Source organism: Quercus lobata, chromosome 8 (assembly GCF_001633185.2).
Source record: "Quercus lobata isolate SW786 chromosome 8, ValleyOak3.0 Primary Assembly, whole genome shotgun sequence".
NCBI lineage: Eukaryota > Viridiplantae > Streptophyta > Magnoliopsida > Fagales > Fagaceae > Quercus > Quercus lobata.
The window spans coordinates 43,223,590-43,244,223 of record NC_044911.1 but is presented as its reverse complement, the minus strand read 5'-3'; the positions used below and the strand labels follow the sequence as shown (position 1 = coordinate 43,244,223).

Sequence of the window (20,634 nt, the reverse complement as noted above, 5' to 3'; positions counted from 1 at the left end):
AAAAAAGTACAAGAACTATGTTCCTACACTTCAGTTTTGATTCTCATCATTATCCACCAAAAAAAAAAAAAAAATTTTCAAAAGTAAAAATGGTCTCTCAAACATCATTTTTTTCTCCCGTATTTTGAAAAGTGTTATTAAAAGTGGGAATCATACACATATAGTGTAAAAGTTATTATCTGAAAACCAGTTTCAAATTCAATTTTTTGAGAATTATCTACGTACTATTTTGGAAAAAAAAACAAAAATCCTCCTACCAAACACGTCCTAAATGTTTTTGCTACCTTTAACTTTTTTTTTTAATACTATAAAAAATATTTTCTGATGACTTTTGTTGTTTGTGGTACTAGATTCAAGTTGATGCAAAATTTTTTATCAAAAAACATTTTGATCTGAAACAAACAAAATACAATTAAATGAGCTTAATTCCATTATTTATCATAATAGGTAATAATAATTTTATATATTCGCTTCTCAAGTCACATTTGATAGATTATTTTATTGACAAAAGTTGAAGTAGGATTACATTGCAAGAAAAATTTATTCGTAAAGATATAACGAATTAAACAACATACCAACTTTTACCTGATAAGTAAGATTTTTCATATGGAAGAAATTAAGTTATTTACTTATGAGTTCTGCGTATAAAAGTTGATTCCATGTATCTGGAACTCCAGCAAGACACCAATGGCTGCAGTCCATTCCATAGTGGCCTCCCAAGCCGTAGATGGATGGATGTGCATCTTTTCTTTGTTGTGAAAGTCTTGTTACATTTAGTAAGTGCACCGGCTTCAACATGGTTCGCAACACTTTTTCCACCACCAGTTCTGCCGGATGGTGTCTTGGATATGCTGGTGCAAATATGGGTTTTGTTTCTCCTTTGCATTCAATTCCATTATGGTTCCCCCAATTACTTGCACTGATTAAACATGAATGTGTCCATAAAATAATGGTAATAACAACAAGAAGAAATAATATATGATAACAACAACAACAATCAAAATAATAAAGTATGAGCAGTGTTACATTCACAATATTTTTACAACAAATATTAGGTACTATGTTGTTATGGGTTTTTAATTTGAATTCACCACTTAAATGACTTTTTTATCTACTAGTAACAACAGGTAACAACTTACCACTTGAGATTTGTTGTAACAGTGTTGTGAAATTGTTATGGACATAACATTTCTTTATTAAAATATAGGAATTAAATTGAACATATATAAATAACAATACTAATCTATCTAAGAAGCCTTAGTATATCACTAAACTAAATTCAAATAATTTATAGTCATAACACATTGCTTGTTACAATTGTAGATGCATAATTGCATACTGTTCTATATCTAATCTCTTTAACAATTTGTATTTACTATCAAATCTTTAGGACTAAGAGTGAGATTCACACACAATACACTTAAATTAGATTTGAGTAGAATTTCTATCTTGTATTAAAAAAAAAAAATTTTGTATATACTTAATTTATTAATGTAATTAAAATCTTTAACAACTTTCTTACTTTTTTGGTAAAAACTTGAACTTCTTTGATGACTTACTTGGAATGATCCGGTGAGATTCCTTGGAAGAAGACCTTGGTTTTTTCCGGATCAACATTTGTGTCCACCCATCGAGCCCATGTCTTTAGCGCTTCCTCATAGGCAGCCAAGCGATCCATGTCTCTTTGTAGATGCTTCCCTTCTTGAATGAAATCCCATCTATCATGAAAACAAAAACAAAAAACAAAAAAGCATTTATATATATATATATATATATATATATATATATCAAATCTTTTAGTGCGTTGCACCCTAAAAAAAAAAAAAATCTTTTAGTGCGTTTGAATTAGCTTTTTATTTTTTTTAAAGATACCGTTCAATAAAAAAAAATCTCATTTGTTTAGGTATAAAATAATTGTAATTTTTCCAATTTTCAACAAAATAAACAAATAAGTTTTTCAGTATAAAGATAATCCAAATACAAAACAATCACAAGGAATATTTGCATTTAGAGGTCTAAACTTAAAGGGTTAAACTTGTTAAAGACAAATTGTTTATCATAGTTTTACACACCCTCAAAAGAAACTAAAATTGTATAATAAAGGGTCAATTAATGGAAATCTCACGGTTGTTCCCTTCCGGTGTGACGCCACCAATGCCATGTGTTGAAAATCAATACATCAATTCCGTCCCAAGTTTTCTCATAGCCAAGCTTGTTGAGTTTCAAAACCCGACCATATCTCTTGTGTTCAATGTCCACCAAAAAGGCATTCCGCATAAGCATCACTGAAGCATTGTACTCCTACAAAACATAAAGTAAATAATTAGTAATCTTTTCCGACACATACACATTAACTTGTCATGTCATTTTATTTAAAGTATAAGACATGTAATAATTGGATTCAAGCTTGAGGTAACCACTAATTAATGCAAGTATATATGTATAAATTATTTCAGAATTAAAGATGTAATTTTATTCCAAAGAAGTTACAGTTTGAACCTTAAATCATCCCATCACTTCACAATTTTTGGTTGAATCAATATGTCAGTCTCAACCCTACAGACCACAAACTCTCATACATTGTTCACTACTAAAAATGCGACCTATAGCCACTTTTTTTAGTCACGTTTTCAAAAAATGTGGCTACAAGTAATGTATAGCCACATATTTAAGAAACGTAGCTTAAATTACTGACCTATATCTGTGTTTTTAAAACACGGCTATAGGTTAAATCTATAGCCGCGTTTCTAAGTGTTATTAGTCTCATTTTTTGGATAGGGTCTATTGCCGAATATATATATATATATATATATATATTTAAAAGAGGACCTATACCCATGTTAAAAAAATGCGGCTTAAAATCTTGACCTATAGCAACATGTAAAAAGCGTGGCATTAGGTTGGTTTGTCCATTGGTTTATTTAGTACTAAATGTTCTGGACATATATAAACAGATTGATAAACTAGTTGATAAAACTTCCTACACTTTTTTGTAGAAAGAAAAAGGAATTATTGATTTGCCCAAGAAAAAAAAAAAAAAAAAAACCTATAGACGTGTTTTATAAACGTGGCTATAGCCATTTTAAAAAAAAAAAAAAAACCTATAGTTGCGTTTATTAAACGTGGCTAAAGTAAATATTAAAAATAAAAAATCTATAGCTGTGGCTAAAATAATCCCTACAGTTGTGTTTTAAAAACGCGGCCAAAATAACTCTTATAGCCGCGTTTTAAAAATGTGGCTATAAAAGATGCGGCTATAGGACAAATGGACCTCTACCCATGTTTTTAGGAGTCACAGCCACGTTTTAAAAATGTGGCTGTAGACCAGTTTTTTTGTAGTGGTTTACATATGAACTCAGATCTTATCCATGTTCTTGAAAGTGATCTCTTTGGCATCCATAAAATGATATGAAGTATTTATTTTCGACCATTTCTAACTTTTTGTTAGTGATTAATGTGATGACACCTTTATTGACGAAGTAATCATGCCTGAAATTTTTTGCCTCAAGCATGGTATCGCGAGAAGTATGCCAATATCGTTGAAATGAATATGTCTCTTTATGTGTATGAGGACCATAGTACAAGAATTGAATGGCCTTTCATTTTTTTCTTTTCATGGATAACATAGCAAGAGCATTCTCATCAAAGGTGGGATAAATGCTAAAAGCCATTTTTAACAACAAAACCACTAAAAAAGCCCCTGCATCAATGGTGCTAAATTTTAAATTTTTTAGCACCTTGTTATAGTAAGATGTTATTACTAACACTCTACTGTAGCAAGTTGCTACTCATTTTTTATTATTTTTTTTATTCCCCTTCTCTCTCTTCCCTCAAATCTCACTCTCTGCTCTCTCTCAAGAAGAATAAAAAATGATAAATAAATAATATTTTAATGAAGTGGTAAAAAAAAAAAATAGAAGTTTTTATGTTAGATGTATTGTAAAGTGATGTGTTAAATGCTATAAAGTTAGTTTTTTAAGTGCTAAATGCTAAAATTTTTAAAACTCTTGATGAGAATGCTTTGCAAGGATTAAAGTACAATAGAACACAGACAACGACTATTACAACTAAAACCCCTACAGATACTATATGCAACTCCTATTCATTGCATGCACATTTCAGATTTACAGGTACACTTTAATATTGGCCCTCTAGGTGTATGAGGGCAGCACTGGAATTGAAAGGCCTTTTATTTTATGTGTCAAGAGTTGTAAATAGGGGTAGTAAATGGTAATTCATGTTTGTAGATCATGTTAATATCGTGTTAAGACAAGGGTATTTGAATATGTGGCTCAATCCTAACCCAACTTATTTAATAATTGTTTCAAATCTCTTTAGCCTTAATTAACACAACTGTTTATTAAGCATATTAACATGACATGACTGGCCAATTTTTACCCGTTTAATACACAATCTAACAAAAATGAATCAAAAGGAGATTAAAAAAAAAATTTGTTTTCGGTAAAAGGATTATGGACTTTAGAATTTCAATATAACCATTAAAGTTCTTTTAATTACTTTCAATTATATTTAGAGTTCAAATTTATGTTAGATAAAAATGAAAATTTTTATATGAATCATGTAATTTTGGGTTCATTAACGGTTAGGTAGGACAACACAAAATTGACCAAAATTATTAATCATATTAAAGCATATTGACTTATTTTAACACAAATCCATTTACACTAAACACTAATCCACAAACCGTATTATGTTCATGTTTTGCTTCCAAGTCATGTGAAACATTGCCACCCCTAGTTGTAAGTGTGTGACGAACAAATTAAATTAAATTAGTTATATTTAATATGGGTGTGAGCTTTGTACCTTTTTTTAGAAAATCAAAACTATGTTGATTCAGTTACATTTCTTTATTTCAGTTATATATTTATTTGAACTACTTATTTCTGACAGATACAATTAAATTTTAATCTATTGTATGAAGAATTGTTGAGGAATTTAAAATTTTAATCTAATTTTTCATCATATGTTAGTATTTTAAAGGTAGGAATAGAATAGGCAATGCGATCAAATTGAAGGTAAAAGGTAATCTTACCGTGAATGTAAATGTGGAGAGGGGCCCTATCCTCTCTGACTTATACTCAGAGTGTGGCGTAGCAGTGTGAAGCATGCATAGCAATGACTGCCATTGATTCAAACTTAATGAATCTCCAATAAACATGATCTTCTTATTTCTCAATCTCTTTAAGAAATCTATACCGTCAAACCTGTAAAAAAAATTAAATCAAATTAAGTTAATACTTAGTAGGTTGTTCTTGTTAATGACCTTGCCTCATTCAAATCATACGATTTAAACAGTGGTTAGGATCAAACTCATGTAGAATATGTGAATCATTTAACAAGCTAATTAAATAAGAAAATCAACCTACCTAGTATTTAAGACTATTTGACCCAGCTTATTTGCTATAAAGTTTTGATACAAAATCTTACTCCACCAAGATGAGAATAAATAAATAAATCATACGAATAAAAAAAAAAAAAAAAACTCATGTCTAGCTAGTTTATGAATAATCAAATCATTTGGGAGATTTAAGGGTTTAAATAAAGCATATTCTAATTCTACTTTGGCATCATGATAAATCATTCATACTATAAAAGATTATGTTGTTTAGGGGTGTCCACGAGTTAGGTTTGTGTCCAACCCAAGACTAACTCGATTGAATCGAGTGGAGGAAGTACTGACCCGCTGCCAACCGGTAGGGAGTTGGATCGGAGCGGTTGGTTTTGCGCTGGAAACAAGGTTAGTTCGGTCGAAACCATCCACGGTGAAAAATCCGGCCAAAATAGTTGATTTCAGGTGAAAATTCCCCAAATCTGACGGAGGTCTCACCGGATCTGGCGAGATCTTGCTAGATCCAGTGACATTTCCACCAGATCTGGCTGAGATCTCACTAGATTCGGTGATATCTCCCCAAATCTGACACAAATCTCTTAAAAATCTAAAGTATTTTGACCAAAAACTCTGAAAAATTCTTGTTTCGCCGTATTTTGCTAAGGATCTGGTTAGGTCGGTTGAGGTGGGTTTTAGAGGAGAGAACCTGCCAACTGACCCACCGAAGTCGGTTTCTGGTTTTGTAACCCGTCGCCGACTTGCCGAAGCTCTCGGGTCGGTCGGTTGGGTCGAGTCTAGGTCTGGGTGGACACCCCTAATGTTGTTAGAGAATTTTGGATTTTATTTATATATTCAACGTTTTTTTTAATAATTATTATTATAAAAAAGAAAAGAAAATAAAACAAGATAAAGTTCAATAAATATGTTAAGATTATAGTTAAATAATTAAATTCATTATTTTTTTAATAAGAAAATTAATTATTTCTTAATAGTTTAAGATTTAAAAATAATTACTTTATCATAGTCAGAGTAGAAGATCCTAAGTTTGATAATATTAAAAATTTTACGTGTTGAATCTTACTTTAAATTATCACAATTTTCCAAAAATAATTTACTAACTTATCAAAAGAAAATGGATAAATACTAGTGCACAACAGCTGTTGCATTGTGTGCGTATAGTGTAAAACAAACATTAAGCAAAGAAAATTCCCTATATATTAAATTTTAACTGCCCATTAGACCAGAACATACAGTAAAAAAGGGTACCTTGGCAAGTTGCATGCAGAGGGTTGCCACCTATATTTGAGATAAAGCTTGTCTGGGCGACCGTTCCTTTGGCAAGCAAATGAGACCTCTATGAAGCTGCACTGACTTGAGTCGTAAAGAGGGTATGATTTATCATAAACCCAACTTCCATGGTACAGATCACAACTCTCCTTCTTCTCAAACCTCTTTGTATAATCTTGAATGTTAGGCTCCCCAGCAGTTACTACCACCTGCAACAATGGTAGAACCAGGAGTGCAAGAGCAATATAATTAGCCATTGCACCAAAAATGTGTGTTTGTTTGTGTAAGAGAGAGAGATATATATATAAAGGGAGATGGGGTTTTGAACTCGTAAGTGAATTTAAAAAGAGAAAATGGGTATGAAAAAGAAAAGGGTGGAATTTAAAAACTTCCTTTTCAATGTCAATCGAGTTTCTTTTTCATGTTTCGTTAATTCATTTATGAATGACAAGGGAGTTTTGACAAAACAAAGAAACATGCAAAATGTGTGAAAGAGAGAGATTCTGAACAGTGAAGAGAAAATGAAATCTCACATTTTAGAGGAGGATGTAAAGTTGTGAAATCCGAGCTTTCAGAGGAGATACCTTGTTAGATAATATTGAACTGCCAAAATTTAACCATCAAGTCCATTTAATAGTTATCCCACAACTAGCTTCATCACACATGCTTCGCGATGAGTCTTTTATTTTATTTTATTAGTGGTCCTATTTTGTAGAAAAAAATTGTGTTTTTATTTATTTTATATATATAATTTTTATTTTGAAAATTTAATTTATAAGTGTATAAATCAATTTAAAAATTAATATGAGAGTGGTCTTATTTTTTAGGCAAGCTTTTAGTGGGAATTAGAGTTGCATTTTTACTGGATTGTTTTTTAGTTTTGTCTTTACTTAAACATAAGGGCGCAAGGGCATTTTTGAACTAAAAAATGAAGAATTCAAACAGGGGAAGCCTCTTAAATAATAGTATAGATTCCACAGGCCATTGTGAAAATCATAAATATAACTAACTAGTGGACTTATGTACATCCTTCAAATTTTCTCTTAGTTTTTTATTTAAAAAAATAGCTTAGTTTGGAAAAACAGTGTTACTAACTAGAACGTAATTTTTTTATTTTTTATTTAAAGAAAGAAAGAAAAGTAGAATATAATTTTAATTTATTTATTAAAAAATAGAAGAAGTAGAAATGAAGAGAAATGTTATATCCAGAATATTTTTATAATACTTTTACAACATATTATAAGTGACAGTTTATTAGTAGTTGGTTTTGGTGGGCAAAAAAACAATTTTAGTAGTGGGTTTAATTAAAATCAGTAGTTACATTCAGTGTAAAGGTTATGAACCAAATATATAGTTTACCTTAAATTAAAATTAATTTTTGTACAAAATTCTCTTGTTGTTTGAGATATGGATAAAAGCAGGAAGTTGATCATTTTTCAAAAGTAAGCCAGGAACAATTTTGAGCACCTTTTGAGTTTGTGTTCACTTTTGGATGATAGTCGGTACCAAATGGGCCGATTTTCTTAAACATAGCTGAAATTCTCGTGCAATAACAATATGATTATGAATCAATGTAAAATGTAAAATGTTATGGAAAAAAAAACATTTTTCATAGAAACAAACAGAGGAGTGTGCAATAACAATGAATCAATGTAAAATGTAAAAAACATTTTTTTTTTTTTTTTTTTTTGTGTGGAAACAAACAGAATACAAATGATCTTAATTCGATTGTTTATCTTAATGTGAAATAAAATTTATTTTCCATAGTCTTGTATTGGGTCACACTTGATAAATTATTTTACAAACAAAAGTTAAATGCAGTATTATGACCAACGTTGTTTACAAGAAAAAATTATTCGTAAAGAAATAGTGAATTATAACAACATACTAACAATTATTCAAGTAAGGATTTTTTTCATACGGTACAAATTAAGTTATTTGCTTATGAGTTCTGCATATAAAAGTTGATTCCATGTATCAGGGAGTCCCGCGAGACACCAATGAGAGCAGTCCATTCCTTTGTGCCCTCCCGAGCCATAGACGGATGGATGTGCATCTTTTCTTTGTTGTGACAATCTTGTTACATTCAGTAAGTGCACTGGCTTTGTCATTGTATGCAGCACTTTCTCCAACACCAATTCTTCTGGATGTTGGCGATTTGGATATCCTGGTGCAAGTATGGGTTTTGTTTCTCCTTTGCAGTTCTTTCCATTATTGTTTCCCGGCCAATAACTTCCACTGGTTCAACATGAACATGTCCAAGTGATAATGGAAACAACAAGAAATAAAGTATAGCAACAGTAATATCAATCAAAATAATTGAGTATAAGAATGGATCTTAATGCATTTTATACTTAGAAGGACAAAATCAAGTGGAGTCTTCTTTATTAATATTTTCAAACTATTAAATATGAATCTTATAACTTTATGTATTATTATTTTTGTTTAAAAATCAGTATTTTTATTTTTTGAGATGCAATATCACTAATTAAGTTTTTGTATTTATATTATACTAACCATCTCTTTTATTAATAATAGCTAATCTACTTAAAATTATATATTATAATATAAATTTTAAAGTGTGGAACAGTATAATCTAATTTATTAAGTTGTTAGGAAAATTGATTATTGATAATTATTAGACACACTCATAATTTTTTTTAAGGAAATACTAAAATTGTTGTACACACTCAAGAATTTTTCAGTAATGTTCATGATGAAAAGGACTATCGATGTTATTCTTGTAAGGAAATGCTAAACAACTGCCAATTTTATTATAAAAAGTCTTCAAATTGATGTGACAAAAAATTTGATTAGTGTCACATTGATAATATAACAAATAAAATTCTTAAAAAAAATTTATTATAAAAAGTCTTCATAGATGATCAACTTAGATATTATTAATTTTATCTAACATCTGTAAATTTGGTCATGATTTTACACTGACAATTCGGTCATGAAGGTCTTTGAATGATTTCATTTTAATTTATGCGTACACATTCACTAAGAACCGCAATATATATCAATTCTCCAACAAGTGTATGCATATGGTTTCAATTCCATCTTAATTCTTTAACAATTTCTATATATTTACCTTTTTGTGATTAATTTCTTTAACAACTGTTCTATATTTTGGTAATTAGCTTCTGTGATGACTTACCTGGAATGGTCCGGAGAGACTCCTTGGAAGAAAACCTTAGTTTTTTCAGGATCAACATTTGTGTCCACCCATCGAGCCAATGTCATTAGCCCTTTCTCATAGGCAACCAAGCGATCCATGTCTTTCTGCCGATGCTTTCCTTCTTGAATGAAATCCCACCTATCATAAAAACCAAAAAGACAATTAAGATGAGTTTTTCATTAACTTATCATATATTATTTGTTTTAAGTATAATTTTTTAAAACCTCAATTTTAATTATTTAGTACATTTGTATTTTGATTTTTGCCAAGAACTTGTAGTTTAAGTGTTTAACTAATTGGCAATGACATCTGCAAGGACACAATTTGTAACGACCCAATATGATATTGGGTTAGCACGTGAAAAGGCCCAAACAATATCATTTGTAGAGCGTGGGTTTGAAAGGCTAAGCCTTGGTCACCGGACGGTGGTTTGTCGTGGTATTCATATAGAGTTAAATCGTGTTCGCTCGAGGAGTTTTTCTCCTGGAGGTGGGTTGGGAGTCTCTGGTTCTTGGCCATTTTTCCCAGCCCCTTTTTTCTGGACTGCTTGCTTCTCTTTTTATATTAGCCTGTATCCCTTATCCTACGTCCACGTGTAGGTTCGACTTTTTATGACTGATACTTGTCCCATCAGCCCATACCCAAAGTGGTTGGGAGTGGTTGTAAAAGTTGAAGAGCATGGCTCTGTCAGGTGCAGAGTGTTCAATGGCAGTAATAGCAGCTTTCCCTTTGTCCTTGGTCGTTGTACTATCCAGTGTCCCTTTCCCTATCAACATAGATATTTTAGGTTTTTCCCAAAACTGTTCCTAAACCGCTCTTGCCCTTTCTTTCAAGGGGACCTCGGATATGCCGAGGACAGAATTGTCCTCGGTTATGTCTCAGGATTACTTGGACTTTTATTACACGTCCTCGGCTATACCCCTCCTCGGCTCGGGCCTTGGGCTCCAATGTAAAAACAGGCCAGGGCCACAGCTTCTTGGGCCCCACAATAGTCCCTCAAAATCCTGCTGTCCTACCTCTTAGTCGGAGAGGAGGGTTTTGGTGATGCCAAGCCTTTATTACAGCTCATTTAACTCTGACCTTCATTAATGTTGGTATCCCTTCATCTATTTAGGAAATATGCCGGATTACAAGATATTCTTCTAGATTCACTCACGATGCGCTCCTGTCGTTTCAGTGTTCGAGACGTGTCTTTAATGAGTTCCCCTCACAAGACCATTCAAATTCAACGGTTATTGACGGCGTTGGGAAGTGGAGTGGGTATATTCGCGTTTACAGATCTTCTTGAAAATTTGCATAAATTAAATGTCACCCATCTTGCCTTCCATATAAGAAGAAAAGTAGGAGGTTATTTCCATCACACAGAGACCCCTTAAATCCTCTAAAATCTTAAATTTCTAGCCTCGCCCAAAGTTTCCCTTATCTGCACGCTCAACCCTTGGATTGTGATACGTCTGAGGTAGAAGTGGGAATGAAGAGACCACATCCTTCCCAGAAGCACTGTGTTCTTCCGAAACTTAAAATGGCTCGGTCAGGGCAGGATTGGCAGAGACTCAAGATACCTCTCATCCCCCCTTCAGTCAAAATCCGAAGCAGAGGCTCATCGCGTCAAGCTTTTGGTGCGACTGAGCTAGGGTTACCCATTATCAGTACCGGCCGCTCTCTTATGAATATAGCTAATATGGCACCAGCGTGTTAGGAGTCAGGGCTGACGCAAGGACAAAGTGTCCCTGCTTCTTCCTCTCTTTCTTCACTGGTGCCTCCTTTTGCCTCCCCTTCTTCTTCTTTCCCATCACCAGATCCATCCTGGTGTTTTTCCTTCTTCCTCTTCTTCTCCTCTTCCACTAAGGGAGGTCTTCCTCTCAATATGGGTGCTACTGGGCCAAAATTTGGAAAGACTTCGGAGCAGAGCTTAAAAAAGACTTCTGGTTGCCTATTTGTTGCTTTTCTTTTCTTTTTTTGTCCTTTTTTTTTTTTAATTGTTTTTGCAACTCATTTTCTGTATAGGCTTGTTTAAGCCCTTCATTGTACGCTGTAATACTTCTTTATATTAATAAAAGTCAACAGTGCTTTATTTTGTATATTCTACCTCTTCTTTTTGAAATGGTTATGCCATGAATAGACGTACTATCATATGACTTCTTTTTTATTTTTACATTCTGAACGACGCTTAGGGCCGAAATCCCAGTTAATAAACAGACCTTGCTCTGTGTTTATTGAAACTATCCGGCACAATAATGCCGACTTGAACAAATGATATTTAGGGAAAAAGAAACTTTGTTTGAGAGAAAGATGTAATTCTATCCTTATCGGGCTATTCGGCTGGATAATGCCGTCCTAAAAAAGAAATAGTACTTAGGGCTGAAACCCCTGCTAAGGAAAAGATGTTAAGAAAAAGATGTTATTGCAGACTTAATAGAACTATTTGGCACAATAATGCCGACCTGAGAAAAAGATACGTACCCCAAAACAGCCGAGATGACAGCTGGATGCTTGGTGTGGTGTAGGAGGTAGCCATCCGAGGATGGGTGGTTCAAAAGTGGACCGACCATGTGGGCCGCCAAGTACTTAGAGTGTTTCGCTGCTTTCCTAATAGCTTTTGTAGCCTTGGTCCTTTTTTGGTATCCAATCCGAGGACCGAGGTACGACCATGCCGAGCTCAAACGCTCGTTTGCATCAATTCCCTTAGAGTTGAGGCTCTGATGACAGATCAAGATCTTCATTATGCCTAGGACTTAATCCGACTTTTAGTAAATGATCTTCCTGTAGGTCTGAGTAACCTAACATTCTTCTTAAGTAGTTGGTTTCCCCATAGGTTTGAGTCCGAGGACCATGCAATATCTTGGTTTTGTCTAAAACTTGATTTTTAAGTAGTTGGTTTCCCTATAGGTTTGAGTCCGAGGATCATGCAATACCTTGATTCTGTCCAAAACTTGATTTTTAAGTAGTTAGTCTCCCTATAAGTTTGAGTCCGAGGACCATGCAATACCTTGGTTTTGTCCAAAACTTGATTTTTAAGTAGTTGGTTTCCCCATAGGTTTGAGTCCGAGGACCATGCAATACCTTGATTCTGTCCAAAACTTGATTTTTAAGTAGTTTGTTTCCCCATAGGTTTGAGTCCGAGGACCATGCAATACCTTGGTTCTGTCCAAAACTTGATTTTTAAGTAGTTGGTTTCTCCATAGATTTGAGTCCGAGGACCATGTAATACCTTGGTTTTGTCCTAAACTTGATATTTAAGTAGTTGGTTTCTCCATAGGTTTGAGTCCAAGGACCATGCAATACCTTGGTTCTGTCAAAAACTTGATATTTAAGTAGTTGGTTTCCCCATAGGTTTGAGTCCAAGGACCATGCAATACATTGGTTCTGTCCAAAACTTGATTTTGATAAGTAGTTGGTTTCCCCATAGGTTTGAGTCCGAGGACCATGCAATACCTTGGTTCTGTCCAAAACTTGATTTTGAAGTAGTTGGGGGAATTAACCCCTCAGCTATGGCGTGGGACCTTGGTTTAGGGGGATTAGCTCCTCGGCCAAGCCCCTAGAACCATTCGTGTTGCTGACGCTACGAAACACAGTCCCTAGTGGAGAAACGTAGCCCCTAATGAAGAAACATAGCCCCTAGTGGAATTTTACGCTAGAACACTACATCCGGCTGTTGGAAATGATGTGAGGGATTGTCTCAACCCACCACCTGTGCCAAGACACAAGCCTTCCCCACAGACGGCGCCAATTATAAGGACACAATTTGTAACGACCCAAAATGATATTGGGTTCGCACGTGAAAAGGCCCAAACAATATCATTTGTAGAGCGTGGGTTTGAAAGGCTAAACCTTGGTCACCGGACGGTGGTTTGTCGTGGTATTCATATAGAGTTAAATCATGTTCGCTCGAAGAGTCTTTCTCTTGGAGGTGGGCTGGGAGTTTCTGGTTCTTGGCCATTTTTCCCAGCCCATTTCTTCCGAACTGCTTGCTTCCCTTTTTTTATTAGCCTGTATCCCTTATCCTACGTCCACGTGTAGGTTCGACTTTCTAGGACTAATACTTGTCCCATTAGCCCATACCCAAAGTAGTTGGGGGTGGTTGTAAAAGTTGAAGAGCATGACTCTGTCAGGTGCAGAGTGTTCAATGGCAGTAATAGCAGCTTTCCCTTTGTCTTTGGTCGTTGTACTATCCAGTGTCCCTTTCCCTATCAACATAGATATTTTAGGTTTTTCCCAAAACTGTTCCTGTACCGCTCTTGCCCTTTCTTTCATGGGGATCTCAGATATGCCGAGGACAGAATTGTCCTCAGTTATGTCTTAGGATTACCTGGACTTTTATTACACGTCCTCGGCTATACCCCTCCTCGGCTTGGGCCTTGGGCCCCAATGTAAAAGCGGGCCAGGGCCACAGCTTCTTGGGCCCCACAACATCTTTTGGTATTTCTAACAAAAAAATATATTTATATTTTTGTCAATGTAGACATGTAAGCAAATAACTTTTTTAAATAGACAAGTAAGCCAATAAATTTTAGACAAAAAAGTTCCATATACACTTAAAAAGCACTTATAATTTTTTTTATTATAGATATGATAGAATTCCAATCTATGACACCTATTCCGTGATGACATTTTTGATATAGGTAGGATTCGAATCCTAAATCTCTTATTTGATGATGATATATTTTACCAGTTGAACTAATTAGAATCCAGAGTTTTTTTCTTTTTGGCCACAAGACATATTTGCATTTTAAAAGTCTAATAAAAAAAAATTTAGGGTAAATTATATTTTAAACTTACTTTTAGGTATATTTTATTTAAACAGTAAAATTTCAAAACAATTTAATTTAAACTTCAAAATTTTTAGAAATTTTGCAGTTAAACATTCAAACCTTTTCAAATAAACTTATATAATTTAAATGAAACACACACACAAAACTTTCAGATTAATTAAAGTAATTTACCTAAATATTTAAATTAGCAAAAATAATGAAAGGGTCAATGAGAAATCTCACGGTTGTTTCCTGCCGGTGTGTTGCCACCAATGCCATGTGTTGAAAATTAATACATCAATTCCGTCCCATTCTTTCTCGTCATCAACCTTGTCGAGTGTCAAAACCCTACCATATCTCGTGTACAATGTCTACCAAAAATGCATTCCGCATAAACTTCACTAAAACATTGTACTCCTACAAAATAATGACGTACAATTGTTCAAGAGAAAGTTAAAACTCTGTCACTATAACGACTCCACCCTGAGGGGGGGGGGGGGGGTTTGGTTCGTTGTGACGTTATATTACGCCATAATATTATGTTATTGTAATCTTACATTAATTTAATCTCAATACAAGAATACAATATTACATTGTTTAGGAAGGTGATGAGATTAAAATGATGTGATATATTTTATAATTTTAAATTACGGTAATGTTAGAAAAAATAAAATAAACCAAAAACTTTAATGTCACATCATCGTAATGTGCATCACATCAAGAGCACATCATAGTGAACCAAACGCCTTCTAACTATGTAAATATTGTCTGCTTTGGGACTCATATCCCTTACAGTTTTGTTTTTCCCCAAAGCACACAACAATGGGGAAAAATGCATTTTCACATTAAAGGGATGTCACTCCTTATAAGCACATTCCATGTGTTTTCCTAAACGACGTGGGAGTTCATGGATTGCAAGACCCCCTTTTAAGTCTCTACAGTAATATAAGTAACTAATCTAATAATGCAGGATTCATCTAGATTAACTTGTCATATATCATTGCATTTGAAAGAAGACATCTAATAATTGGATTCAAGCTGATTATTAGAGTATTCGTATTAGTTTATGCAATTTTTTCAATATTTTTTTATACAACTACTTTTACAAAAAAACTCACATTAAATAATTTATTCTATCTTCTATTTTATTTAAATACTCACACTCATTCTATCTCAATTAATAGGTAATCTCACCGTGAATGTAAATGTGGAGAGGCCTTCTATCCTTTGTAACTTGTACTCAGAGTGTGGCGTAGCTGTGTGAAGCATGCATGTCAATGATTGCCATTGGTTCAAGCTTAATGAATCTCCAACAAACATGATTTGCTTATCTCTAAATTTCTTTAAGAAATCTAGACCGTCAAACCTGTATAAATGAATAAGAAAAACTAAATCAAATTATGTTAAGTTAAAAATACTTAGTAGGTTGTTAATAATGACATTTAGGTTAAATGTTTCATTTAAGTTTTTTTGAGGAATTCAAATCTATGACATCCATTTCACACACATAGATATATATATATATATATATATATATGTATAAAATATTTTGCTAATACACCAATGAGTTTCTATTTTGGAGTATGAGAGATTTGAACCTAAATCCCTTGTTTGACAACTAAAGGCTTATTTATTGACCTAATTGGAACCCGCTCAAATCATGTGATTGAGATGGTGGATAATTTAAACCTGGAAAATGGGTTGGGTTAATTGGGTTATAGATCAATTTAGGTTCAAATAAAAAATGGGTTATCCTAAACGAGTTACAAGTGGGTCGAGTCAATCAAGTTATGGATTAATCGGGTTATGGATTGACCCAAAAATTTTCACATGTAGGATACAAATAAGAAAATGCATAAAAATATACTCAAAAATAAAATTTAAATAATATATAAATTCTTAAGTTTAAAAAAAAAAAATTTATATAAACAAACACAATGAACAAAAAAAAAAAAAAAATGCTAAATTTCATGGACCATAATTGTTTTTAAGTACATTATATCATCACCATAAATACTAATTGTTGTGGACCAATGCTACAAGTTGCTTTAGAAACTGTAGCTATAGGAATACTTAAGAGATAGCATGTCATTAAAGAGAGTTCAAAAAAGGAATAGTAATTTTCTTTCCACCGACAAAGAGCATTCAATCTTCCACATATTACCTTCAACTAAAAAAATAAGTAAAATATTATTATTATTTTTTAAATCACTTCTTTAAAAAATGGGTTGGGTATTGGTTGACTTGGCCTAACCCGACATTTCAAACGGGTTGGATATAGGTTAACCTGTTTTCCACATATTACCTTCAACTAAAAAAATAAGTAAAATATTATTATTATTTTTTAAATCACTTCTTTAAAAAATGGGTTGGGTATTGGTTGACTTGGCCTAACCCGACATTTCAAACGGGTTGGATATAGGTTAACCTGTTTTCCTACTGGTCAGTTTTGCATTGAGTTAAGTTAATAGGTTCAGGTCCAATTTTGCTAGGTCTGGTAGTTTTATGGATTAACACTTATTGGATAACCTTAATAGGCTATTAGGTTGGTATAGTGGTTTTAACTTTTAAAGGCCAAAATCCATGAGGTTTTGGGATCAAAACTCCTAACTAGTATCTTGGAGTCATTGATCACTCTAAAGGGATTCTTCCCTATAATTACTTGTTGTGTATGGACGGAGTGACTACACACACTTAGGAAAATGGTTAGGTGCTTGAAGAGTTATGAATTCCCAAATTAGAACCCAAAAAAAAATTAAAAAAAAAAACTTTTTTTTTTATTAAAAAAAACTCATTTTGTTTTATTTTTTTGTTTTAAAAAAAAGGGTAGTGGGGGGCGACTAGTATGGCTTTCTACTTGGGCGTGATCATAGTAACACCTTACCTGCTCCCGGGCGAGACTCCATACTCCCAGTTTGTGAGAAACTCACTTATTATTTTTGGACCGTTTGAGATGGAGATAGGATATAAGGAGCACCAACACACAACTAATTGTTGAGGCTCGAACCCAAGTTCTGAGACTTGTTGCCCTGGTATCTAACCAACTAGGCTACCCGAATTTCTCATTTTATTGTGATATCATAATAAATTACCTATTATTTTAAATATTATGTTAGAAAATTTTGAATTTAATCTAATCCAACGTTTTTCACATAATTTTTATTAGAAAAAAGAAAAGGTGAAGTTCAATGAAGAAAATTTCCAAATTTTTTTTTTGATAAGTCGAAAAAAAAAAAAATTCCAATTTTAAATCTTATACTGCCCATTAATTTAGAATATGGAGTTTTAACTTATAACTTTTAACACTTGGTACCTTGGCAAGTTACAAGCAGAGGGTTGCCACCTATATTTGAGATAGAGCCTGTCTGGCCGACCATTCCTTTGACAAGCAAATTCCTTCTCTATGAAGTTGCACTGACTTGAGTCGTAAAGAGGGTATGAATTATCATAAACCCACTTTCCATGGTACATATCGCATTCCTTCTTCTCAAAACTCCTTGTATGGTCTTGAATGTTGTGCTCCCCAATGGCCACCTGCAACAATTGTAGGACAAGGAGTGCAACAGCAATATTGGCCATTGCACCAAATGTGTGTTTGTGTGAGAGAGAGATAAAGGGGAGATGGTTTTTTAAAACTCAGAAGTGAATTTAATGATGAGATAATGGGTATGAAAAAGAAGGGGTGGAATTGAAAAACTTCCTTCTCAATCTAATTAGAGTTTTTTCTATTGAGTATTTTTAAAGTAAGTTTCGTCAACGTTAATTCATTTATGATTATGAACGACAATGTAGTTGAGTTTGACATAACACACAAACGTGCAAAATGAGGGGGAGAGATAGAGATTTTTATTTTTTATTTATTTAAGAGAGAAAGAGAAAGAGATTCTGAACAGTCATATTGGAAAGAAAAAGGAGCTCTCACATTTTACAGGAGGAGCTAAAATTAAACCATCGAGTCCATTTAATTCATACTTCTGGGTGCAAACAATGCTACAGCAATACTTACCAGTTACTACTTACTACTACCAGAGTCAAATTCAAGCTAACCCACAAACCAATTTTAAAAACCAGAAATATAAGAACTAACAACTTGAATTTTTTTAGGTTCCTAGTCCATATGCTTAATTTTTGGAGTAGTTAAAAAAAAAAAAAAAAAAAAAAAAGGAGGCCAAAAATTCAAATTAGTTTATTGACGCGTTTAGGGTTTTACCTCAATTCTCAAATTAGTCCTTAAACTTTAATTTTTTTTTTTATTTTGTAAAAAATGAGATAATCTAATCATTTTGTCCAAGTCAATTAGTAAACGGAGCTGGTTACATATTTTTTTAATTAAAAACATTCGTGAATTATGCCATATAGTATATCTTGTTGTTTGATGAGTATTAATTTTTTACAAGAAAAAAGAACGGCTTTATATGCTAACAAATTTGGTTGGAGGGACTAGACTGACTCATTTGATAAGAAGAGGGACAAAATTGACAATGATTAAATCTTAAGGATGAATTGGACAATTAAAATAAAAATGGATTTAGTAAAATTGAACTTTTTTTTTTTTGAGAGAGAGTAAAATTGAACTCGGAAGCTTGCCCGAATCCAAACAAAAAATTAGTGTATTAGTAATAAGAATAGCAATTCATTTTAGTCCGATAGGTTTATAAACCGTAGCCAAAATTGAACCTTTCGACTTAGCCTGACCCACTCATCAAGCTTTTATTGTAAAATTTTTTACTGACTCATTTTCAACATATATTATAATATATTGAGAATTTTTAATTATAAGCTTCTTTTAATTCTTAACATTAAAGACCTAATAAGAAAATTAGTTGATAATTTCATACTTTTAGTATTTCTTTGATGCAAGTATAAGGAGGTGTTTGATTATGTAGCATGATGACATGGCTATGCTGAGGTGGTCAACCATGGCCATGATGAGGTGGCCGACCATGATGTATAATGATGTATCATTTTGTAGACTAGACATCTTGTTTCATTCTTCAATTATGATGCATACCTTTTTCATGTATGTTTCCTGTTGATGGTAAACAAATTAAATTATATATGCATAAATTGTCTAATCTCTCTCTCAATTGTTATGTTATTTTTTTTTTAACTTTAATTTAATTTATGGTTTCAAAATTTTAATTTAATTTAAATGCATTTGAACTTGTAATTTTAATTTATGAAAATTTTAAATTATTTTTCAACTTTATTTTATCAAAATATTAATTTAAAAAATGGAAAATGTTAACATGTGCTCTAAGAACATTGGTTTATGATATATTTTTAAAACTTTTTATGGGAAAGAAAAAAAATTAATTTTTTTTTCTACTTTTTATATTTTTCATGAAAGAGATGTCAAAACTTTTTTTAAATTATTTCTTAATAATTGATCTAAGGGCACCAATTAACATAACCCTTAAAAAAAATCAAAAGTTATCAATTTATGGGTTGTGTTAACTAGCACTTTACCTTGCTTGTTAACACCCAGTTTTATGTCAGTATTTTTGTTAGCCTTATAGACTGTGAGTCAGCTTTATACCGTGTTTTTTTTTTCCTCCCATTTATTCAATTTTTTATTAAGTGAGACTCACATTATTTTAATTTTAACAAACACCATGCACCATGTAGTGCTTGTTAACTTTTGCCTTAATTTATTTATTATCCAGGCCCCTTATTTTAATTTGACTAGGTTGTAATTATTGTCTATGCATAGAAGTGGAGTAGACTAGGTTGTAATTATTGTCTATGCATAGAAGTGGAGTAGTAATGATGAGATAGTCATCTCACATTTTAGCAGTGAATATTATGAATAAGTTATTTGACATTAAAATTAAAAAAAAAAAAAATAGACAAGTGATACAAAATTAGACAATAATTAAAAACTAATTTGGATTCTGATTATGATTCCACTTTTTAAACCAATGTCTTTTTATTCTAAATTGAATCTCAGTTCTCAAATCCAGTTTTTACTAACTTCAACTCTGTGTCCAACTCAGTTTGGTATCAACAATTAAAATAAAAAAGAGAAAAATAAGAGTAAAACAAAAATGGAGCAATACGAGGGT

General features: G+C 32.6%; 1 protein-coding gene and 1 pseudogene across 1 annotated transcript; both read right to left on the bottom strand.

The window, feature by feature from the left end:
• Positions 1 to 466: 466 nt before the first annotated feature.
• LOC115955032 (protein trichome birefringence-like 43) lies at positions 467 to 6,928 on the bottom strand. The gene is made up of 5 exons (XM_031073058.1): positions 6,617 to 6,928; positions 5,054 to 5,225; positions 2,126 to 2,301; positions 1,560 to 1,718; positions 467 to 919 (listed from the first exon to the last, which is right to left on the bottom strand). Exons 1-5 carry the CDS (start codon positions 6,892 to 6,894, stop codon positions 622 to 624), a joined length of 1,083 nt encoding a protein of 360 aa, XP_030928918.1. The 5' UTR covers positions 6,895 to 6,928; the 3' UTR covers positions 467 to 621.
• Positions 6,929 to 8,539: 1,611 nt separating this feature from the next.
• On the bottom strand, positions 8,540 to 18,148 carry LOC115956912 (annotated as a pseudogene).
• Positions 18,149 to 20,634: the final 2,486 nt, after the last annotated feature.